Genomic DNA, 25095 nt, shown 5'->3' with positions numbered 1-25095 from the left:
GGTAAGATTGTATACTAAACATAGGGCAGATTATGCTTGGTATTGTGCCGCGTTAAATTGAAACTCTGCTTCCCGACCAAAGGGAAAAGAAAGAACACAAAAACATGTTACGTCAGATGGCGAAATACGGAGACCACTTTGGCAAATCTAATTAAAAAATCAAATGTGTTTCAATAGAAACAATTCAGTAACAGGGACGTTGGATGGCCTTCGTGATAATATTCCTAATCATTACATTGAAATTACTCGCGCTGGCCCAGCTTGAAGCCAACACAGAGCAGCTGATGACGTCACTTGCACATTTAGCGGTTACTACAGAGCGCATGCTTTTGATGCTGTGCAATGAAAGCCTGACCAACTTTTCATCCTGCATTTATCATAGAAAAAACTCAACACGACAAGTCCATGAGACCACTTCCTAAACCAACATTGCAATCACATTTTATAGGAAGTACCCCTTCAATATCCTGCTGTTTATACGTACGTTATACGTCACTAAAACCATAAATAACACAAGTTCCTCATTTAGAACTCGTGACGTTCTGGAACCGCGCGACGAGCAGAATAACGAGAGAATCTTTTTCGAGCCCGAATCGCGCATTTTAATCGAAGAAGAGCAAGTTATCAATTAGGACGAACTACACCGAGTGGTTCGACTGCTGCCTTCATATTGATCTTAAAATTCCTGCAGCGCGATTCATCGATCTCTGCCACGCGCGCTCTCATTCAATTATGACGTCACGCGCATACGTGATTGGCAACAAGTTTTCGCTGTAGCGAAATTTCGCGGCTAATTTGGATGGTTGGAAAGCGACCGAAGCCAATTAGGAAATTGCCGATCACAAATCAAGTTCAACAGATGCTTGTGGGAAGTTACCATGGTTACCGCTGTTCCTCTGGGGAATGACGTCATATCCGTTACAATTGTTCAAGTCCAAGACGAAGTACAACGAGAGTCACGCTGACAAGCCAGCAGAAATACAGAAAATTTATAACTTTCTGAGTAAGAAGTTCTTAACTTTTTTAAATGCCATTTCGTGCGTAATTTTTATTTTATTGTATCACCGTCAAACATAAACATATATTTAATAACCATAAAACTGCTGCTTGTTTATCGAACAAAATATTTGGTTTAAAAGCTTCGGATTCGCTATGCTACCGCCACATCCGCATAATACAACATGTGTTGACTTTCCATGGAGTCTGAATCATTGTTTTGATTTTGTTGATAAATAAAACGAGAAAAAATATCCAGGTGTTAAATTTCTATCCTATACTGAGTAAACTTTTTTCAATGCCTCAATCTGGAGATGAAACTTTTCTGATTTTAATCCTTAGTGTATTTTCATAACCACTGATGATGCTCTTTGAAGCGTTTCATCTTCAGTAAGAAAGCCGACATATTTTGAACTGAAAATAAACGTCTCCATTCCTGCAGTAAAAAAAGGAGTGGAAAATTTTACGGCTACTGCAAAATTGTTAACTGTAATAACGATATCCAAACAATGCAAGTGTTTCATGTAATATCGCATGACAAGACATGAGGATCGCTAAACTGCGCAGAACTCCATTTGGTCAGCTTGGCTGCGATACCTGCTGGTGAACGTTATTCAATGACCGTTACTACGTGCCTTATTTAAACTGAAGGTCAAAACTGTTGGGACTTGACCTTCGCGCAGAGGTCGTCAAGGTGATGTATTCCATACACGAGGACGTGACAGTCATTGACCGCATGGGATTCCACACACACGTGTAACTCACCATGTTTAACGATTTTATGTTCACAAAATTTTTCGTGTCGCAGACGGAGAAGAAAGTGCGTCGGACGATCAGATTGAACGTTTTTAACAAACTGACTTACAACGAACTTGACTTCTAAATAGCCAAGATTTTCACATCTAGTATTACAGTTATTTGTATTAGGTGAGCTACATACAGGGCCACTGCTTCAATCTACAAGGTCTCATCAGTGCAGCTAGGGCGTGACTTGCAGCTCACTGGTAAACAAAATGTAATGTTTGAAGTTTGAAGTACCAGTAGGAAAAGCGGTATGAAAGAATTGGGCTCTCCACAAATCTCCTCATCAAATATCCATGTAATGCGTTCTAATCCATCACGGACATAAACAGTCCTTTGTGCCATATTAAGATCCTGACAACACGTTTTGTGGTCATTTGATCCTGGTCCACACGTTTACGATATCTCAACAACACGATGGATTGAGAAGCGGTTTCGGAAGCCAAAAAAGAAGATTTAAAAATTTCGGGCGATTAATTTTCCATCTTTTTTTGCGTTTGGGTTAAATTATTAATGCCCAGAATTTTACCCGCATGCGATATATTGATCTGTTTTTTTTTATCGATGAATCTCCCTCAGTATGTACTTTATATGGGGAATTGCACACCAGCACCAAGATTATCTTTTCCCAGAATAATTTGAAAAGTAAAGACATGTTGTCACTTGTAGAAAGGGGAAAATCGCTTTAAGATTTTCGTTTGAATGAAATTTTTTGATTTGTTTTTTGTTAAAATAATGATTCAAGTTTGATGGAAATTAATCTTTTGCCTCGTAATAGAAATCAAATACAATTCGACCATTTAATTGTGCCCGAATATTTAGAAGTTGAAATCAATCAATTGTAAGTAGCTGTTAGGGACACTAACCAAGTATGCAATCAATGAAATCGGGTAAAAATTTTAATTATACGTTTATTAAAAAGCTGAAATGTTAAGCTATGTAGGTGCAACAATTCCTGTTTGGAAAATCTGTATTAGCTAAGTTTTATTCTACAAAATGCAGACCTTGGAGTTAATAAATGTTGAATTGGGCTCTTTACAAATCCCCTCATCAAATATCCATAAGTAATGTGTTATGATAGGATGGCACGGGTATCAGTCACCTTAACCCTTTGAAATTCACCTGATCACAAAAAGCTCAACATAAATGTATAAGTTCGTAACAGTGTATTGTCTGACTCCAACAACGTCGATACGATCAACATGTGCGATAGATAAACTTTTATCACAGCTATAATTTAATAGATGCGCGACAATAAAACAATGATATGATTCGAAATATTGAATAAACGGAACAAAACAACAAAATTAACGTCACAATGCTCTTCGATTGTGGTGTGGAAGTACTGACGTCATTTACATCGGCATGCATACGTCATCGTCTTTAGGGTTTTTCAAAGCAAGAAAATGTTTTGCATGGTTGTCGAAAATCTTTATCAGCTCTGGTAAATGGTTTTGAGGTTGTTTAAGTTGTTTGAACGCACACTTTCCTTATATAGTTAACATAACAACGCGATGCGATTATCGCGATACGTGATTTTTTCCGGCTCGATCGATATCGTTTTATTCTCTTCCCGATTCGAACAACCCCCCATTCTCAAACATCGGATTCCTGACTTCAATCCCCTTATCAGCCAAGCTCTGGAAATCCCCCTTTGACAGTGACGTTGACGAGTGTGACGTCGTCTTTAGTGACGTCATTCCGTTTGGGGTGGTTTCTTCCATAAATGTGGTAGTGCTAAAGTTTCCGTCGGCATCCATAGCGGCGACGGCGCTTTGTTTACGCGCGCGCGGTCTTGGTCGTGACGTCACAGTGGTAGTGACGCCGTTATGACGTAACGATGATCTCCGGCTTTCGGGATTTTCTCCAGGTTCGTCGTTTTCACTTGATACCTCGCTACCGAGACGCGTCACAGGTTTCTTGGTGACGTAATTTGGGTCGTTTTGGGGGTCGACGGGGTCACCGTCGGGGTCAATCAAGGCCACTCGTTCACCTTTGTCTGGTTTCCAGTCGTAAACTTCGCGAAGGAAAAGAAGAAGGGGCGCAAACATCATATTCGCAATCCCAATACCAACGTTCATTTTGAGATATCCAAGCACATGGACAGCCTGCCCCGCCAACACAGGGCCCAAGGCGTACGCTATGGAGTAGGACATGTCAGCTATGGCGTAGATACTCCCGTACACGCTCGTATGTCTGACGTCAACAAGGAACGCCATGGTCGGAAGCAGAGCGGTGTCGATTAAAGCGATTCCAAAGCAGAGAAACGCTAGTGGAAGGATGAGGATTCCGTATGTTTTGCAAGTGGGGACAACTGCAGTCGCAACGCCAATTGTGATGAGTCCGACGGCCCCGCACAGCCACTGGTAGCGAAAATATTTCTCAGATAGACGGACAGTTAAGTAAACTCCCAAAACGTGGGGGAAGAACGCCGGAAGCCACACCAAGCCCACTTGCCACTTGTCCGCTCCCATCGTCGTTTCCATCCATTTCGCTATGGTCGGTTCGAGAAACGCAAGAGGGAAGTTGGCAACCATGAGAGACACAGCGATCACAGCTATGTAAGGATCCATGAGAAGTTTATACATGGGTGTTCCTACAGGGAGGTTGCCATCCTTTGCCTTCTCGACATCCTTTGTCGGTATCTGGACCAGAAGGAGGAGCATCGCGTCGACGAGACACACGAACGCGAGGATGAGGAACGGCCATTCACGACCCGCGAATTCACAGAGGACGCCGCCGAACGGTGGGGCGACCAAACTGCCGAAAGATATAAACGCTAGAGCAAGACCGAGTGCTTTGGATCTTTCGCTTTCGTCGTGGAAAGTATCGGCAATCAGCCCGAAGCAAGCAGTGTCGGCCAGTGCTGACCCTACGCCCTGGAGGCTTCTGGCAAGAAAAAGCAAACCGAATGTTCCGGCGCAAGCAAAGAGAGCGGTGGAAAAGAACATAACAGTTAAACCCATTGTTAAAGGAGTGATGTAACCGACTCTGTCTATAAAGTTTCCCGTGAAAACGTTCGCCATGAGTTGAACAATCGCTTTGGAAGCGAACAGAATCCCTGTCAGAACATCCTCGTTTGTTTCTTCGTGGGGGGGAGGGGCCAGAGTGAAAGTGGAACGCTTCCATCGCGAGAGCTTCACTCTGTTCCGCGTTCTGTTTATGACGAAATTGTAGAATGACAAATCGCGCTTCGTGAGTCCCGAACTTTCATATTCGCTCCAACCGCTGCTTTGGAGGTCACGGGTGACGTAGCCTGCCGGATGGGCCGTCAACTCGCCACTGGATGGCGTTGTTGTGACGACGCTAGAGGCGGTAGTGGTTCCGTTTTTAAAGTATTCGGTAATAATTGGAACAATCACCATGTAAAGCATGTTGTCAAGCAACAGCGCGATGCAAACAATGACCAGAACGAGTCTGCGCTGAGACTTTCCGTCGCTGATTCGGTCACGGATCGGTGCGCACGCATCGCGCATTTTCCTGACGCAGAGATTCGTGGCACCGACAACTGCGGGAATCGCCCGATTTCGAACGAAATCCATTGTTTTTTTCGCGGCTCGCGCGAATTTCCGTTTTCGTTTGAAGGTGCTTCCCCCGCGACACGTGACCGACCGTTTGTTCCGCTTCGGCGATTTTTCTTCTGCAAAAGGCGAAACACGTTTAGGTATTTGTTGATGTTGTGGTTGAACTTTCAATAACGCACAAACATAAAAGTGTTCATTAACTGTGTTGAGCCCTTTGCAGAAAGATTAATGAACCGACGGACGATAGAACAAACTAACGTATAACGCAGCAAGTGAGACTTGTTCCTTAATTGCGGCAGAATTCAGCCTTCGATTCGACATTTTCCTAATACAAGCGACACCATGTTATTAAGTTAGGAATTTAATTGTTTGAACAAAATGCTTCAGGTTAAGTCAGGTTGTTTATTACAATAGAAAAATCGATTCCGCCTGCACAGGCATCAGTTTCTGCTAATATGGAAATACACATTTAATACCTGGTCAACACCGGTACTGACGCAGTCTGGTCATTTTTACGGTAAAAGTTTCGTCTTGCAGATATCGTAACAGACGAAAGATTCATTTCTGACCAACATTAGACAGATTGTGTTGCGTCATAAAAAGATTTGTTTTTCTTTCCAACAAACAGACAACCCAAAGTCATTTTCTCCGCTATTTCAAAATTATTTGGAGTGTGACGTCACGACGAAACGCTGGGGTCAAAGGTTAAAAGAAAAACTTCCGTTTAATCCCAGTCCGATTGTATGAAATATTAATTATCGTCAAGCAAAAGCGCCTCTATTGCTACATTTACGTCACCGATTAAGGCGCGTGTTCGATTTAATTAAAAACCTCAGGGGAGAAATCAGAGCGACTTTCGTCAGGCGATCTTAAAACCTGCGGTTTGATGCATTTTTGAGCACTGGCGATGAATTATTTATCACTGCATCGCGACATTTTGAACCCTCAATTATTTTCACATATTTTTACATGGAGTTTTGCGAGTAATGCCGACGGAGTAAATATTGCATGGCATACAACATCATTTAACAATGACCATTATTGGGCCATTTGTGTTTCAACGAAAAAAATTAGGTTAATAAATAGATGCAACGAAACAACGAAAGATATTTCAAAAACAAAACTTTTAAAATTCAACGTTGCTACGGAAAGTTTCCGTTTGTCGTAATACTCGCACACCGACAAAGCACGTTTTCAAAATAATTTTTATTTTTATTTTTTAAACAGGTTCATCAACAACTCATGCAATACTTCAACACACACCGATCAACCCAAGTTTCTTCCAACAAAATTTTTGGATCGGAACAAAGTTACAAAAAATTCAACTCACCAAGTGACTTTTATCGATCGAAGTGATTCTTGGCAGATGTCGCTCTGTCCTTGTTATCTTCGCCGGAAGGGTTGGAAGGCCAAAGTAATTGAGTAGCTTCGATCCGTTGATTTTCGAAACCCCACGAGCAACTAATATAATGTCAAACTTTCCACAGTGGTTTAGAGAGGGTCGAACAAAAACGTTTCTAATAAAAAATTACATTTCTTTACAAACCAATCAAAAAGGATAAAGAAACGTGTATTCGTCATGAAATTTGTTGAGGATTTGTTCATTGGTTATCCTCGTCATTTTTGCTTTGTTTATTTGCATAAATATCTTCAAACGAAACGTTATTTAAACACTGGACGCGAAACTTTTAACTGTGCGCCTGCGAATTGCTCGCGAAGCAAATTTATCTTCAGTAAGACAAATACCATAAAACGACATAGGAATTTGTTCCGTATACAATACATTAATACCGGAAGTCACAAAACAAATTTTTTCAACTTAAATTTGTGAAACGGTTTTAGAGGACCACTGGAACCATTGTCATTTAAACTCAAACTTCTCACAAACAAACATGCTGGATCTTTGCTTCGTGTAGTTTAACAACATTTAACTAAAACTAATGCTCAAAAAATTTGGTCTAAACAAAACAAAAACAATTCTCACAGACAAGTAACGCCTTCACTGTATTTAGTTAAACTTTTAACATGTTCAAAGTTTGGGTTTTTAAAGTTTAAAGACCTCAAAGTTGTCTCGCAACACTTCCTATTTGTCAATTGAAATAAACCACCTATTATTGCTACACTGTTCAATCAGAACCAACTCATTGACAAACAGCAATGAACCTGTCTGTTCGGCAACCTTCCTTGACTGCACGTCGCAGAAAACTATTAACCGCGACGAAAATCTTCTTGCCGAAGAAAAGTGACCTTTTTTCTGCAGCGCTTCAATCAGACGCGCAGGCATTTTTTCGCCGGGCGACAGAATTGCGGAGGGTAACAATGGATTGTCGAGACTGCTCTCTACCTTATAACCAACCATGTTCTGTAGTAACGACAAATTGCGGTCATTGCTTGGCCTTTTATATGTCAACGTGGTAGCTTTATCAGATAATTTTAAAAAAAACAATTATTTTTGCCTTCCAAGGAAAATATGTTTCGATAAAAACCCGCACACTTACGACTAATTATAGTATCAGATTATATTTATTCCGATATATCGACAGATTGCTAATAACAGGTTTGCCCCAAAGTAACCTTTAGCAGCATTAAGTCAACTAATGTCAGGTGTATGAATTTTCAGAAATTCCAAAGAGGTTTAGGTGCGTTCTCTACAGTGGCTGCCACCCCGAACCACCATGCGTTTAACCCTTGCCCTTCATTGAAAAGAGGATTCTATTTTAATCTGGGGGTCGATCATTAGCGCTGCACGGAAAGACAAGAAATCAATTTGCTGCAATTTGGTGGTCGTCTGCTCGGACCCCGATCGAAAAAAAATAAAAACTTCAAATTGCGTCTGACTGATGAAGACCGGTTACCAGCCTAAATTGGGCGAAATCCCAAAACCGAGGCGGGTTTCATTTTTAAAGATTCTTTAAAGCAATTAAACTTGTTTCCGACTAAACCATGACAAAAGATTGCGTCGCTTTTGGCCTTGGATAAACTTCTTATAATACACAACATAATATGTGTTATATTTATTTTAACACCACACATTCAAACTGCATAACCCAGTGTTACGACAAAGCATTATTAAGTTGCAAGCAGAACTGATGAACTTTTCTTGCACAAGATCAGCTGAGTGGACAAGGCCACCTTGCTGAGGTAGAAGTTACATAATTTAATCAAAACTAAGGGAAGAGCCTGTTTCGGTAATTGGGAGGTATTGATTCTTGTGCGGCCATAACCTGATGGAAGATGAACGTTTTGCTGTCGGGGGAGCAGGTCAACAATTAATTTAAATCTGTAACTTGCCACTTGGCGCTAATGAAAAGGGCTGTCAGTTGCTTCAAACCATCGGCAATTCCAGGGGGTTTGCAAACGTTTTTGTGGTTTGTTCCATTTTATTTGGTTTAAACATTTGACAAATCTCTTTTAATAGATTCAAAAAAAAGTAAAATCTTCACCAGTTTCCCATTGAATAAGAAAACTATTCAAATCATTAAAAATTGGTTTAATAACCACCGCCAACCACGTCGCAGAAACCGCGAGTTTTAAACAAACTTCAGAGTGACAACAGAATACACAAGAAAGCATCAATTGCACGATGTAAATTAAATATAAACCTTATGCTTGAAAAGCAATTTTTGGTTGATTTATCGATGAAAACGTTTAAGATTTCTATATTTTCATGACCGCCATAAAATTAATGTTTGAGAATTACTGTTTTAAACAATCACCTTTCCATATAAACAAGCGCACCTTAAATCCGGATTATAAAGCCCGCTGTCATCCGAACATCTGCCAGAGCCAACTTTTTTTAATTTAAGTTCAGATTGATTAATTTTTCATGCCCAGGGGAATCGTGGTGTCATTGTGTTCAACCGGTTGTGACAGAATTATTGTGGATGATTACATGCTCAGTGAGTTTCAATTTTCTTCCAGGTTGGAAATAATTAAGGAGGCGCACGCAGTCATTGTTGATTACCAGGAATGCACAAATTGATTCTTCCCCAGATTTTAAACTGAACATTAAAAGAGTGCAATTGTCAAATCCAACGCAAAAAACTTTACAACTTCTTAAAGGCATACGAACGACCATAAACCGTATTTTGAACCCCGCCAACGGTGACGATTACTGGTCAACATACATGCATTCCCGAAAATACATCTTGTTCGAAAAGAATTCTACTAAAAAGCTTATTTAAAGAAGTCAGAAATATTTAATTAAATTTCTTGTGACGTCGTTGTAGTTGCAACTGATGGGCGAAAAGGTCACTGGAAGGTCGTCACGTGCTAACTATGTTGCGCTGATTGGACAGATTTGCCATTTCTGACGTTCCCTCTCTGCTGGGAATCTCAACATTGGATCGAGGGTCGATAATTTAACACGCTTTCAGCATTAAAAGGACATTGAAACGTCACATAGACGTCGATTGTGACGTGTCACTTGTTGATGTGGATGGATTTGCGTTGTGGGGAAGGTGCATGGAAATGTTCAAGGCTTCGATCTCTTCTAATCTCGTCCCTTGACGTAAATATTAAATCAATTCCTGATGTCGATTCGGAAAATATACTTGAGAATATTTCACTGGTAATTTATAGAGAGCGAGACGCAGATACAGTATCAGGAATCTAAACTTTGCCGGATTTGCTTTTGGCTGGTCACGAGACCGTAGCTGATTTAACATTGGTAAACAAAGCACATGCCTAAGGGCTGGCCAAAAAGAACACCTAAATAACATTGTGACTTGAAAATATTGATTGTGACGAGTTTGCTCTCCAAATATTTTTAATTCTAATTTTGTTTTTCATTTTCAGGCAACTTGCCACAATTTGCCTCAGGGCCAACAGCGAATTAATCCAACACTGATACTGAAATATTTAGTCTTAGAGCATTGTTGCATTTGATATGATTCGTAAAGAATAGGTGGCGATATTTGCAGCCACATTTTAGCAAATATGTGGAGTCAATCCAATCCAATTGTAGGCCGCTGGGGGGCAACTCCAAAGTTGACTTTCTAACACGTGGCATTCAAAACACTTTTTGCATCATAACCGAATAATGTTGACTGAAAAAATCAACTTTGCTCGGCCGGCAAAAACTCCTGACCGATTTTTAACGGCAGCGCCATCTCGCGGATGGAATAAAAAGCACGATACGATGTGTTGTCTGGTCTGGCGCGTTCGCCTGCATCGAGGGGGTGGTGATTAGTTTTATATTTAGTCAAGTTTTTATTTTTTTTCCCCCAGAACACATTGACTGACGTTTTCCAGTGTGACGTCACACAAAATACACAAGCAAAACATGGCGGAAAGCTTGATTTCAAAAATAATGGAGCTTAACTTTAGCTGTTGCTTAAAACAACAAAAATAGCAAGTAGGACAGACAAAAAACAACTTAAGACAGCAATAATTTCGTTTCCTTAAGAATAACAACAGCATGACAACCCGAACTATCGGCTTGCCATTTTCAACTAATGGCGTGTCACATTAGGCAGCCCTGACGATGCTAAGGTCTGTTAGCGCCATCTCGCGGAAAGAATCAAACACACATGTTTATTTACAATTTTATTCGACCCTTTGCTATCGAGCACAGCTGAAGAAACTCCAAAATTGAAAAGGAAAATGATATTTCAGTTGAAAAAAATTCCACTCCAAAGCAAAGCAAAGTTCACCAAATATTTGATTGTCGTAATCACGTGTTAACAAAGTCAAGTTTTTTCTATTCCGGTTGAAGCAAAATATTCACAATTTACAGAAAGTTACAACCACAAATATAACAGTATTTCAAACCCTAATTTGCAACACAAGCCAAACAATATTTCGTAGCCAATCGGTGGATAAATTACAAAAAGCGGTACTTTACAATAAGTTCAAGTGTACAGCCACGCTACGGACTTAACATAGGTCGAATTCAGGGCATTATTTGTAATTACAAAGCAAGGGTAGAGAGCGTAGGTGGTTTAAAGAATGTAATCCATCTCATATCGAACATACTGGTTCTTGTCATCGTTGTAAATACGTGGGTAGGCGGGGATAAGGCTGTCCTGAGCCCCGATGTAAACACCGTTGTAAATTTTCCAGTAAACGTCTCGGACCTGCAAGAATTAAAAAAAGTAAAAATAAAGTGTTTACACCCAAAAAATATGATAAAATAAAGTGTTTACAAAAAGTAAAATACATTCAATTGTTTTTGTTTTCCAAACAAATCTTGACCAAATGATTACCTTAATAGCAGATAATTTCAATAACTTTGTTTAAAAACTTACCCAAGCTCTGTAAGGAATAAAGTGAACCCTACTACATATTACAAATCAAAAATTACCCAAACGTTGTTACAGCGCTAGTTTTCGAATCACAACATATCTATACAGACAGCCCAGTGTAATAGTGCTTAAATGGCCACAATTATTTGCAGGCAAGCACGGTTTTAACACAAAATATACTCATACAAATCATACTTTTCGTGCTGGGTGGAAAAGTCCTTGCAGACAATATTGCAGGAGTCGAGTTGGTCCAAGAGAAACACGGAAGCCGTCGATTGCTGACATCACAGCCTGCAAACAATTAACCATTGTTGTAAACAATACACATTGTATGACGTCATTTAACGAAGCAACAGTGAAACACTTTTTTAGTGCCGGTTAGAGGGCATGCGCTCTATTTATGATAAATGCATAAGAGATAATTCTGTAGCAAATTTAATGCGAAAAACTTGGGAGTTTAGAAAAACCACAGCCAATAAGCTGGCCATTGTAAAGCAAAACGTTTATTAGTTAACACTGGTTTGTCAGATAGTTCAGTTCAGTGATAGCACAGCAGTGTACGTAAGATTTGCTTATAATGATTTAGCTTTGGCTTTCCTTTTCCATCTGCTACTAGTTTTATGCAACATATATTGGCAACACAGAAACTAAATATCGCAAAGCACTCAGCATTCCCATAAACCCCTACTCGTGTCAAGTTGTTCACCTGTATAACATGTGGCGAGGTCTCAAACACGTTTGGCCAGACATAGTTAAGAAGGTGGTTGAGGGCGTCTTCGCAACCAAACCCGAACACACCAAGTGACATGTGACCAATCGCGGCAGACGCTATTTGACGATGAACCAAATCCCTTTCCATCAGTGCGTCCTCAAATAGGGGAACCACCGCGTATATGTAATCTTTTCCCATTTCCCCGATGTATTCGAAGAGGAAAGACATGGCCTGTTGGAAAAAGCATGGGAGTTTCAAATGTGTTGCAATGCACGGAACACTCTTTAAAGGTTATGCAGTGTTTTTAAAACAGACGTGCATTAAGCGTTGACAAACAAAGTTTTTTTTAATTAAAACAAACACGTAAAAAAACAATATTGAACTAAACAAAAAAAATTGCCTTAATTTTTAAGTACAATCCAGAAAACTGTTCTCTTTTTACAGTTTGTTAACAGTATATAAAAAATTGTCAGGTCCATAAAAATACAAAACACTCACCTTTAAGACTCCATTCTGTACATTGAGTTCAGGGACTCTGTATTCGTTCATCAGAGCTGGCAAGACGGTGAATGGCGAGCACGTCTCGGCTACTATTGCTATGGCAACGGTGGTGCACACTCTGTTCTGTCTTTCCTGCACCTTCAGATTGTTGAGAAGTGTTGCGAGGACATCGTGTGGTCCGATAGCTTTTGCAATGTATCCAAATGTGTTGACAGTGGCTCGACGGATCGACTTCTTGTGTGCCTATAGGACAGGAAAGTACAGGTAAAGACTTGTTGGTGATATGTTGATGGGTTTTATTAAGTTAACAAGGCCAGTATTATATGTGCAAAAAAGCCATATTATTGCAAAGCTGCAAGGCCAGTATTTGTTATCGAATGGTGTGTATATTAACTGATATGAATATGGCTTTTGCCAGGCAAAAATAGGTGCAAAGACAAACGAAGCTAATGATAAAACTGTACTTTACTGGTTTAGCACTGAAAAGATATTTTTATTTGCTAAAAACATAAGCTTTCGCAAGATTAGTGCTAAAAAAGCACAGTTCAGCGTCACAAGACTGATATCGTTTGTTATGACATGTGACGCTAATTATTCTAACGCAAACGTTTTCAGCACTACTGTGCTCATTGTCAGTGCTGTAAACTAACTAAGTTGTGACTAAGCTCCACAAAACCAGGCAAGGCACAAAAGCAGTTAGTGAAAATGCTGTTTTAAACCATTCAATAATTTAATAAAGAAAGAACAGGACACAGGAAGTTAGTTCGGACATTTCCTCACTTTGAGCAACTCGAGGAGTTCGAAGCAGATCCTCATCCATTCCCTCGCACTCACGTACTCCGCTCCACGATCAGCAATCCTCCCGACAAGATCGATGCAGTTCTCCTGGACTTTCTCGTGTCTGTTCTTCAGGATGGGAGTAAGACGCGGGAGAAGATCTTTGATGGGAGGAGTCATCTTATGCATTCCTGGAAAGAAAAGAGGATTTTTTGTTTGAAAGAACTCGACCATACTTTTCACGCATTTGGTTTTTGACTGTGTAGATTGTAGTGATTGAGAAACATAGAACATCAGAAAAATTACTTAAAAACAGTTTATTTGGTTGATTGCTCATACCATGGGTTCCCAACCCAACCTTTACTCCAATTAACCTCCTGGCAGCCTTTGAAGACTAACTTCACCCCCTTGTTAAACATACCGGTGACTTACACTATGTATGATTTGTATACTTTCATCCCAAGCAAATATTAATATATTTTTTTGGTAATTTCCTTTTATTCAAACATAATGTATTGCAAAACAACTGACCTATGACATTAACAATGGATTTGAGAGCGCCCAGAATTGAACCGAGAACTTCAGGGTATTCTTCACCCAAATATTCATACAACACGACACCAAGATGCCCCATCAGCTTTTCCTCCTGGCACGCCAACATCACGACGGAGATACGAGAGATGAGATCGGCCGCTTGCTGACGAACCTTCGCCGATTTGTTGTTGAGTCGCCACAAGACTGTTCCACAGATCTATTGAAAATCAGCAGAGTTTGATTAACAATGTAAAAATATACGCTTCCTGACAAATAAGCTAAAAAAAGGTTTAATTGCCTAAAGTAGAAAATTTTCAACAGTTTGCACTTCACCAGTAGCCACTGAATTTTACAGTGAAAGTGTTTTGAATTTAAAAATTAATTTCAACCGCATTTTTTCACAACATATATGTTTATACAAAAAATTTATACGACCACGCAAAAAAAAGCAAATCGATTGTTTGAGTAAAATGTACATATGAAGACAGAAAGGGAAAATTCATATTAAAATTGTTTTCACAAAAACCACACAGGTTTCAAATTTTATGTTAAACCTTACTTGCGGTGGCGCAACTAGCGGAATTTAAAGGGGACAGGCAACGACCACCGATATCATTTGTTTCAACTAAAACGACGCTTACATAGGTCAAAACGTAAAAATAATAGTTCCATTGTGAGCCAGAAATTACATTTTTATGGAACAGTTCCATTATTAGAGGTATTGTTTTGTAACAATTACACTTTAGCACGCTTGAGCTTATTTTCTCGCATGTCGTTCTTTCGTCGTGTCTATATAGGTTACTATAGTATACTCTGCTTGACCAACTTTCGCATCAGTTTCTTCTGCAACTACAACAGTTAGCCTCAATAACAATGTCTTGTCCACCGAAAAAAATTATGTCATTTTTTGTGGTGCCGTATGGAGTAAATCCTTAGTAACAATCGAAAGATTATCGCCGTTTAGTAAATGCGAATATGATTTGGCGCTGTACCAACATACGCAGACAACAAGGGGACCTGGCATGCCGACAAACCAGCTCCCCTAGTTGCGCCCCTGCTTACTTGCTTGAAAAATATTTCTTATTTCTCACCTGCGGCAGATAAGCTTTGACTCGACGATCGAGTGTGTTAACAACCGTTCCAAACCCATTCAACATCACGACATCTTCTGTTGTCTGTTCCTGGAACGCATACAAGATTCCATCGATAAGTTGTTCCTCAAGACGATGATCGATCTCCGCTGCTCCCTGATTGGCCAAAATCTGAAGCAACATAGAAACAACATGTGGGTTAAGTCACACTTGTAAGGTGACATGAGATTTTCTATTGAAGCAGAAAAGTACGGAGAGAAACCTTTGACCCCGTCCACTAGAGGTCCAAATTATTGTTAAATTAATTTGTGTAAATTACTCTGTAAAAAGTTAAGCTAAAGTTTGTTCAACATTTCATTCAAAAATGAATTTAACATCATTTAGTTATGTATGGAGCAATGAAAAATAAGTTTCCCAACCTTGTCAATAGTTTCCATCACCATTTTTCTGTATTGTTCATTTTCATCTTTCAGGTCATCAACCACCCGTTGAACGATCACTGCCGATCCAACCTGGCCAGTTCACAAAAAACATTTTTTAAATGATCTGCAATGCACCGGAGTTCCCACTTAATTCCCACACAGATAACAGAATAAGCAAATGTATGGATTCCAGGCTTGATTATTTGTTCAAGGTAAAGGAAAAATAATCAGCGAACTAACATTGTTAGGAAAATTAAGAGACCAATTTGGAAAAAAAGAGACCAATTTAACTAAACTTTCACATCTTTTATGAAAAGTAATCGGTTTTAAGAAAATGTGAAAGTCATATTAAGCAAGCAAGATTACCTTGTTGGCGATTTCGACAGTGGTGTCCACCAGCTGGCGATAGTTGCGCCTGTCTAGCGCCATCCTGTGGTTCCAGAAGTGTTTAAAGAATGGGGGAAGGATCTCAGACTTAATGTAGGGAGGTTCCACGCCATCGGTTGCACAACACTGCTTCACTACCTTCAAAATAGAAGCAAAAACTATTAGAAAAAACATTTTGAAAACACTGTTTACTAGGTATGCACCGAAAGTTTGGTTTGCCGAAACTAAGGTTTTCATAATTATTTGGTTTCGGCCGAATTTTGCAAAAATATTAAACTTTTTACTGCATGCAACGCCAATACGCAAAGTTCAGTATAGACTAGAATCATTGTTCAAACTGTGCAGATGTGTTTGTTTTATTTGTTTATTGTCCCCGAAATGATAAAAATCAACTTTAATTAGTTAATACAGCAGTCAAGGTTATTCTCTAAGTGCTAAAAAAAGACTGTAAGATTCGATCCAATTCAGCACATGTTTTGTTTAAATTTATTGCGTTTGAAGAGATGGATACCAAAATTAGTTTCGGTTTATTAGGCTGAAAATTTACAACTTTTGCCGATATTCGGTTTCTGGCGAATAAAAAAAAATGCTGTTTCGGTGCATCACTACTGTTTACGGTTAGATTTTCCGATAGGTAATTAATATATTTAAAATTCTATCTTATGCTACAGTGGTGTAATGCATTTTGGCGAAAACGTCAGCACAGATTATGTAAAATGCAAAGGGATATATTTCATTTATACCACATACTTCCTTAGTGCTACATTCCTAGCATATAGAACAAAATTCAAACTATGGAGTGCAACAGATTTTCTTCATATAAACGAAAAAACAAAACTGTTCAAGTCAAGTATATATTTTATCCAACCTTCAAGACAATCTTCTTCATTTCCTCATCCGGAGATTGGAATTCACGGATGAGAATCAACATCACTTCCCTGGTGTAATAGTTGGCGTACTCAGCATCCATAAGTGGGATAAGATATCCGATAGCTTTTAAGAATGCAGCAAGCCCCTTTCCTCTGTTATGTCAACATATTGTTAAAAAAGTGTTAAAAAAAGTAAGAAAATGTAGCAAAATTTTCAATAAGACCCTCAAGCATTAAAAACTGTGTGTTTTTAACAAAATGCAAAAATGAGTTTCAACAAACATTTTATCATGATGCTGTTGAGGTCAATGTTTGTTAACTAGGATGCAAGTCATAACCTACAAATGCTTACCACCAACCAATCAAGTGGCTCAAATAAATAAAGTGTGATAAAACACTTTTACCTGTGCGTTCTGATCCCTTTCCACAGAGGCTTGAGAACGCTATCAAAAGATTCGATTCCGTATGGCGTCGCAGCTTCAGCCAAGGCAGCTAACGCAAGAGCAGTGATAGTTCTTACCTGAAAATTACAAAGGCACAGTTATAGTTGGAACCAAAGAAGACACATATAGTGTGCAGGCAATGTTGCAGAGATGTTTCTGCTCCAATACATTCTTTTGACTGTGATTTACACCAAAAATACCAAACATTACATACATAGGCGTAGAGTTTTGCACATCAACGGGGGTGCGGCGAAAAAAAAATACTGACGTCAGAAGGTCGTTTGCACGCCATAATATACAAATTATAGCATCGTTCATGTTAGCACATTTTTAGCAGAAAAAAATGGACGAAACGTGGTTTTCTTCCTTCCACACATTCGTCAACGTAATTGTAGGTCTCGAATCTGAGGCAAACTAAACTGCGTGTTACGTACTTATACGAGTGTGATCAGAAAAGTAATGCGCCTTCATCTTTGCTGCTGTTGCCGAAAGGACGCGATGCGATTGTGTGGTTAAATTTAGTAAAGGTCGGGGGTGCGCGGCACCCCTGCACCCCCATACTCTACGCCAGTGATTACATACTCCAAAAGTTACTTGAACAACCTTTAAATAAAATTGAACTACTGAACTGCATTATTTTGCAACCAAACATTCGAAATACCTTTTGTTGCTCGTCCTCCAGTCCAGCTTCAATCGTCTCGACAAGATTTTTAAGATGGGGCAGAATCGCACACCCCATCAATATAGCGATCTGCTGGGTGATTTTAATCCCAGTGTGACGAGCCTAAAACACAAACCAATTGATTTGAAACCCATTTTTCCAGGAAAAGTATTCAAGACATCATTTATCTGCACTGTGGGAAGTGCCTGGCTGTAAGTTATCTGCACTACCAAGAGCAGAATCTAAACTTAGGGTGAACAGGTCTTATGGATTTAAGTCACACTCAGAAAAACAAATAAGAAAATATACATAAAAAAATTGAGAATAATTTTTTTCCTGTGTATAAGCTGCAGACAGATGGCCACTGATGAGACCTTTTAGGTCGTATTATTGGCTCCATATTGCTTATCAATTTTTTTTCTGTTAACTATGCACAGTTTTCTTAATGAAGTTTTTGTCTCACAATTGTGTAAGAAAAAATAAACCTTTGGTCGACTCAATCATTTCAAGCCCATTTTCTACAAAAACCTACAGCCAGGTGTGAAGCTTAATATTTGATTTCATTATGTCCTGTACACATTTCCCGAAGTGCTATATATATGTGATAGGATTTACACAACCTAATAAATAATATAACAGTCTATGGCTGCAGAATGTTTGTTTATGGAAAAAGGAATTCATGCAAATTATTTTTCCCCACACCTGCCATGATTTTTTACTTCTGCAGACTGCTTTCAAGAAAGGCAGCAAGGACGGGATTCCAAGAGCTGAAGCAACAACAGCGAAAGCCCTGGCTGTCGTATTACGGACATATCTATAATGTAAAGTAATTACTTAATAATAACTGTAAAGTTTATTTGCAAATCTTAACTGCCACAACATATGTGGTCACTAGGCTTACTAGCTTTACAACCAAGTTGGCCACTTCAAGATCCTAGTGAGGTTTGAACTCACGACCCTTGGCTAGCCAAAGGTCTACAAATTGAGCTACAAGAGTCCAGCACTTAAAGAACCCATACAACCTTCTCATTAGGGAATCTGTTGTACATTTATTATAGCCAACTGTGCAAATTCCAAAATAACCATTGGGGATTTATCATGTAGGTATTAAAATCATGAAACATTGATAATTTGATATTGTATGAATCCAGTTAAGAAATCTATCTTTGGACAACCTGTATTATATATAATGAAAATACCACAATATAGGATTTTATTTTGTAACTTAATCTCTTGCATAACATTAGTATATGTTACTTACTCGTCCATGTTATCAATATCTGGTCTCATCACGGAAATCATTGTCGCCAGTCCAGCTGCTTTTGCAAGATTCGAAATAATTTCCCTACCCTCAACACGAGCGTAATAATCTTCATCAATAAGAAGAGGTTCAATAACCACCAGGATTTTATGAACGTAAGGTCGCACAAGGTCATCAAGTTTGTACAAGATTCTGTCAATCACCTGTGAACAAAGATAACATGAAACAAAGTGGTCAAAAAGATTGACTTTGGGTCGCAAAGAATTAATATCGACTTTTTTTGATGGTTTTCTCTTGCATACAAGTGCATAGAACACAATCTTTATGCACAGTTTGTCAACAAACTAGAGACTGTTTTTTTTCTACTTTAACATCCATCACTTTTTTGTGTAGTTTTGTCATCACATAAAGTGCCGCAATATGGTAGGACCATTTTTTGTTGGCCATGAGCTGCAGACAGCAGTGCACACTGTTGCGTTCTATACCTGATAAACAGGTTTCTCACCTTAACCAGTAGATGGCGCTCCTGATCTTCAAGTGTCGGTGACATCAGAAGAGGCAGAATTTGGTTGAAAAGTGGCCCAGCTCCAAATTCTCGAGCTTTGTCCGTGATCTGCACAAGTTTTGTTACAAAATCAAGAGTTATGAAATTCTTCCTTTAAAGTTTAGAGGCACATTGGTTCGGTGCTTTTCTCTGTTGGTGAAGGAGCAAATGTACTATGATAGCACAGTTCCCAGTTTGTCAGTTCACCTGGTTTTGTTTTTTAGTTATGGTTAACTAATGTACTCTGTAGAATCACCAATTGAGTCACTAATGTACTGTTTGCCTAATAAAGTTTTCGTCACACATTTGTGCTGAAGTTGTAGCTTTTTGCACTTCTTTTTTTTCTAAAAAACAACTATTTCCATAAGCCCGTAATAAATTACTTGTCTGCAAACCGGTTTCCAGCGATTTCTCTTTAAAAGTCAAAATGGTTTGGAGCCCTGTTTTATAACCATTTGTACCCTATAGTTGCATATGCTTGGTAGCTGTTTTCAATCTAACAAAATTCAAATTTTAAGTTATTGGTGCTATTGGATCAACACAAATCTAACAAGTTGGATGACGTTAAAAAAAAATATTTCCAAGGCCTTGTATTTTGGAATCAACATTTAAAATATTATAACTATGTTGTATCCCCACCTGTCTGAGAGCACTTTTCCTCATCGGTGGAGTTCCGTTTTTAATCTTCAGGAGGAGTTTCATTATCTTCCTTTCTTTCTGCTCCTCCGGTGAAAGAGCTTCCTCGTCGACCTCCACAAGGAGTTTGTCGAAGTACTGAATGTCGTCCGGTTTAAGAAATGGCAGGTTTCCGCTTGGCTGATCAGTGATTCCTAAAAAATATGTCTGGTTAAGCTTAAGAACAAGTTCTTTAAGTGGGAAATTCCACTAAAGAGAATGCAGTCTTGTCATAAAAAAATTACAGAAAAGTCATCATTTTTAACCTGTTTCTTTTATAAATAAACCAAGACTACACCAAAAAAACTATAGAAATAGACATAATTTAATAAACCCTAATTAACCAAAGCATTTACTTCAACACAAACAATACTTAGCTTAGCAACACAACAATTTTGTTTGAGTCGTGTGTCCACAACGTTTAATACTAACTTGACTTAAACATTTTAGTATGTTGGATATATTTTTTTACAAACCTTTCATGGAGCGATCTTCCACTTGAATATGAAAACCAGTGCTCCCAGCCATCGGTGTGGGTGTAGCCGTGATCTTGCGAGCCGGGGTTCGAACGGGCATGTAACCAGTCGGTGGAGCAAGAACTTTGTAACCTTCAGGGAACATCGTGTCAAGTTCTTCATCAGTGAGCGGACGATTGCGCTCGTCAATCTCACGTTCCCACCTCCATGCCTGAATTCACACAGAACACATGACTTGTGCATCATCACTTTAGGTCAGGGTTTTAAGTGTGACATAAAGCGGGCGTCGCAAATTCGTTTTTTACAAATATTGTAGACTACCACTACCACTGCAACTGTCGTTTTCCTCCATGACAATAATTAGGAACAAACAATGTTCGGAACCAAAAGCAGGCCTAAATCAAAGCAATTCATTCACCTAACCAGGGCCACCTGTTGTATCCTTTATAGACTAAAAAGTTCTTGAATAGACTTAAAAGTTCTGTGTGTCGTAAATGAATTAGGTGGATCATATTGTGCCGATAGAATAAGAAATTTTTGAACTCCTCTTGTAAATAACCAAAGTTTGTGAACAAGTTTTGTACAACATCTACTCAAAAACCATATACATTGTTTCAACTGTCCTAAAGAAAATAGCATAATATTTAAAAATTGTTTGACATCAACTACCAGTTTTTTTTACATAATATTTGGATTTATACAGCAACTGTTGTATAATGGTTTCTGTAGTTTACCTGTAATTGTTCTGGTGTCATCGACATCAACTGGCTTGGACTAGGTGTAGCCATTCCCATCGCTTTCGCCCCAATAGGGGTTACACCAGATGGTGTGTACATAGATGGGGTTCCTGCTGGTGTATTCATCCCTGCTTTAGGGGTGAAAGCAGTTGGGGTTTGACCCGGTGTAAAAACTGGGGTTGCCTGCGATGGGGTTTGATTTCCCGGGGTCGCAGCAGCTGGGGTAAGATCCCATCTCGACTTGCGCTTGCTTGCTCCAGGGGTGTCACGAACACTGTCCTCAGCATGGTCAACTCTCCCCGGAGTCTCGGCCCATCCCATCGACCTGCCGGGGGTTTCCCTCTCAGTTTTGGGGGTCTCATCCCATCTGTTTTTCCTCGTGCTCGGTGTCCCACCCGGGGTCATAGCAACAGCGGGGGTTCCTCTACCAGGGGTCAAGGCCCCCGGGGTAGCATGCCCTGGGGTTTCAGCCCAGACCCTTGTGCTCTGACTGGGAGTGACAGCGCCACCTGGTGTCTCGCTACCCTTGATTCTGCCGGGTGTTTCGTCCCACCTGTTAAGAGCAGGTGTGTGTGACGGAGTCTCTGCTTGATCCCAAGTCATTCTCTTTTTGGGGGTTGTCCCTGTTGCCGGGGTTTCATCCCATCTGAAAAGAAATTCATTATTTTTGTTGTAACTGCTTGAAGATGTAATCAAATGAACCACAAGTTTTTACAAGTTGCTTATGTTGCTCACTGCTAAGTAGCTAATTTTTGAAATAGACTAATCTTCCTGAAGAAGCAATGATAAACATATACACAAAATTCAGTAAATTTTCTGCAATTGACTGTTGATTTTTTTTAAAATATAATTTTTCTTTTACGAGTAACATCTAAAAAAATACCTTCTTTTTTTTGCTGCTTGTTGTTGTAATTTGGTTGTTGAATGAATTTCTCCAGCCTTTAGCTTGTCTGAAATTTTGGAGCGAATTTCACGTTCTTCTTTTGTCAAGTTCTAAGAAATAAACGATGAAAATGTCAAATTGTCATCAACAATTTAAGGCAATTTTTAAACCCACAATTAAAGGCATCAAATTCCAGGTAATTTCAACACAGTGAAGCATGTTATCCAAGATATTATCTTTTTTTAATTAAAAACAGTCAAATAATCAATATATACCTGATACTTCATAATATCTCTGTATTGTGCCAGTGAGGGATCAGGGGTTTTTCCCCCATCAGCAAATGGATCCAATCTTTCTGGAGAGATAGCCCTGTTTAATCTTTGTTGTCTGTACTGATCTTCACGATGTAATATTGGCTGACTTCTGGTTTCAGCAAATGGGTCAATATCCTGGCCCTGCAATTTATTAACTTATTTTAGCATCAAATTGAAACAAAAATATCATCATTGTTATCAAATTTTGTGAGCCGCAGACAGTGCCACTGTTTAGACATACCTTCACCCTGGTTTTTCTCCGTAAGGTTGCAACTAGTTTGGTGTCCAGCGAATGATGGTGATTGCATAGTCACCACAAAGTACAAGCATTTACCTGGCCATTTGCTAATATGTCTATAGTCACACCAAGCTGCACCAAAAAGACCTTATACACAGATAAACGTTTTTATGTTTAGTGGGTTTCATTTTTTAAATGTGTTTCACCTTTGAATTGTGTTTCAGCTTTCAGGCATAGACGCCATACTTATAACAGTAACATCTGTATAATATCTTACAAACATTTATATTATTGGCTCTGTGTTTATTATAATTTTTAAAGTACACAAACCTGTGGAATGTCATTAAGCAAAGCAACTGGTGCATTGTAACTTTGTCGCTTGCCAAGTAAAGCAGTTGGATCGTTGACAACTTCTTCGTCATCTTCTTCCTCCTACGACAACATTGCAAACAAACTTCATAAATAACGTACAAAGTACAAATCTGAACTACTCGTGCATTACGTTCTTTTCAATTTTTACTAATATATATTTTATTATAGTGTAGATTTAATAGTAAAAATTCCAGATGAAAGTTTCTCTTTTTGCATTTTATTATGTGGATTTTCCAGATTTAACCATGCATTTGTACACTAAACCACTTTACAATGTTGTTCAATTCTTGCGTAACTCCATTGTATACTGCAACAAACTTATCAGCAAAATCACTTGGTTATAGAATCACCATTGCTACTCTACATCTGACTTCACAGTTAGTTGTTAAACAAACCAAGGTTAACTGTTATTCACCTGTTCATTGGGAGCAATCGATGTCACATATCCAGCAAATTTGCTTTTGGATCCTCCATAAATTTCTTGATCGAAAAATCCACCCTCCCCAAGTTTTATTCGACTTGCTTTCTCTTCTTCATCTTCCACTTCATTTGGTGGCTCTTTGTTTTCAGATAATCCTGCTTTCTTCTGTTGAATCGCTTCAATTTCCGAAACATAATCCTCCCTGGAGGCCATGTTTGTTGGAATATTTACAACAGAAACAACTCCTTTTTCCAAGATTTAGTTTTTAAGTAAACTTTTAGCAAAAACCTTTTAAATGAACAAGATTTTTAAACCTGTGCATAAATTAACACCGTTATGTACATTACCAACAAACAAAATGACAAGTTCAAAAATTGCATGTTTGTTGAACGAAAAGTTTAGTTAATGAAAAAGCTTTTTGAAAATCACAGACTAAATTACAGATTTACCTGCAAACAAACCCTGTAAAAATTCCTCAAATTTACTTGAAAATCACCTAATTTTCGACACTTTGCACTAGCGATGAATTAAAACGTTTGTCGACTTCACAAAACGAAACAAGAACGACATGCATCACTCATGAGCGACACCTTGCGAATGTCATGTTTGAAATATTTCAATTTATGGGTTTAAAATAAAAACAAACTTTAAACTTCGATTGTTCAATACAGGTTTACACTTTAAATTAAAAAAATACAAAACACAAATTTGCATTTTAGTTTTTTAGACGTTGGTTTAGCCACAGAATTTTTGTATGTTGTCATTTGGCTCTTTTTACGGGCAGATTTGAGAAAACACACGTTGCTGCTGCAAGGTATAATTAAATCACTGCCTAAATTAAAACATTATATTGTACGACATAAAAAGTTTTATCTTAATATATCTATTGGAATTTTGTTTTTATATGCAACGATTTTAAAATTTGTCGAATGTGCTTAAAATATTTAGGCCTTTGGGACTTTAAAACAGCACGACACTGCAGGCGGTCGAAACTCATGTTAATAACAATTGTATTGAAGTAGTAGCTCGATTGAATGGGGGTTGTATTGGTTCCGTGGTCGAGTCTGCGTCAATCGCACCAATTATGACGTGGCAAGGAAAAAAGTAAATTGCTGGACGTTGAAACCTTGCGGTTTTGGAAAGGAAGTTGCAGCCTTGCTTTGCCTTTGGACAAAATGACCAGATTAACATTGTCGTCACGTCACGCTAGT

At 38.8% G+C, this 25095-nt stretch overlaps 2 protein-coding genes across 2 annotated transcripts; both read right to left on the bottom strand.

Moving 5' to 3' along the window:
- Nucleotides 1–3359: 3359 nt before the first annotated feature.
- Nucleotides 3360–5339, bottom strand: LOC145908838 (putative vesicular acetylcholine transporter-B). Its single transcript, XM_082996161.1, has 2 exons — nucleotides 4999–5339; nucleotides 3360–4893 (listed from the first exon to the last, which is right to left on the bottom strand). Exons 1-2 carry the CDS (start codon nucleotides 5337–5339, stop codon nucleotides 3360–3362), a joined length of 1875 nt encoding a protein of 624 aa, XP_082852287.1.
- A 5522-nt stretch (nucleotides 5340–10861) lies between these two features.
- Nucleotides 10862–24194, bottom strand: LOC145909175 (splicing factor 3B subunit 1-like). Its single transcript, XM_082996505.1, has 22 exons — nucleotides 23879–24194; nucleotides 23422–23523; nucleotides 22815–22994; nucleotides 22540–22649; nucleotides 21654–22302; nucleotides 20920–21130; nucleotides 20408–20598; nucleotides 19730–19837; nucleotides 19225–19427; nucleotides 18666–18777; nucleotides 17964–18086; nucleotides 17264–17379; nucleotides 16859–17012; nucleotides 15970–16128; nucleotides 15601–15693; nucleotides 15182–15352; nucleotides 14088–14307; nucleotides 13560–13747; nucleotides 12777–13022; nucleotides 12273–12509; nucleotides 11762–11857; nucleotides 10862–11398 (listed from the first exon to the last, which is right to left on the bottom strand). The coding sequence occupies exons 1-22, from the start codon at nucleotides 24095–24097 to the stop codon at nucleotides 11264–11266; spliced, it is 4023 nt and encodes a 1340-aa protein (XP_082852631.1). The 5' UTR covers nucleotides 24098–24194; the 3' UTR covers nucleotides 10862–11263.
- Nucleotides 24195–25095: the final 901 nt, after the last annotated feature.

Source organism: Ascidia mentula, chromosome 7 (assembly GCF_947561715.1).
Source record: "Ascidia mentula chromosome 7, kaAscMent1.1, whole genome shotgun sequence".
Lineage (NCBI taxonomy): Eukaryota > Metazoa > Chordata > Ascidiacea > Phlebobranchia > Ascidiidae > Ascidia > Ascidia mentula.
The sequence above is the reverse complement of the archived record's forward strand: the minus strand, read 5'-3'. Positions and strand labels throughout refer to the sequence as shown.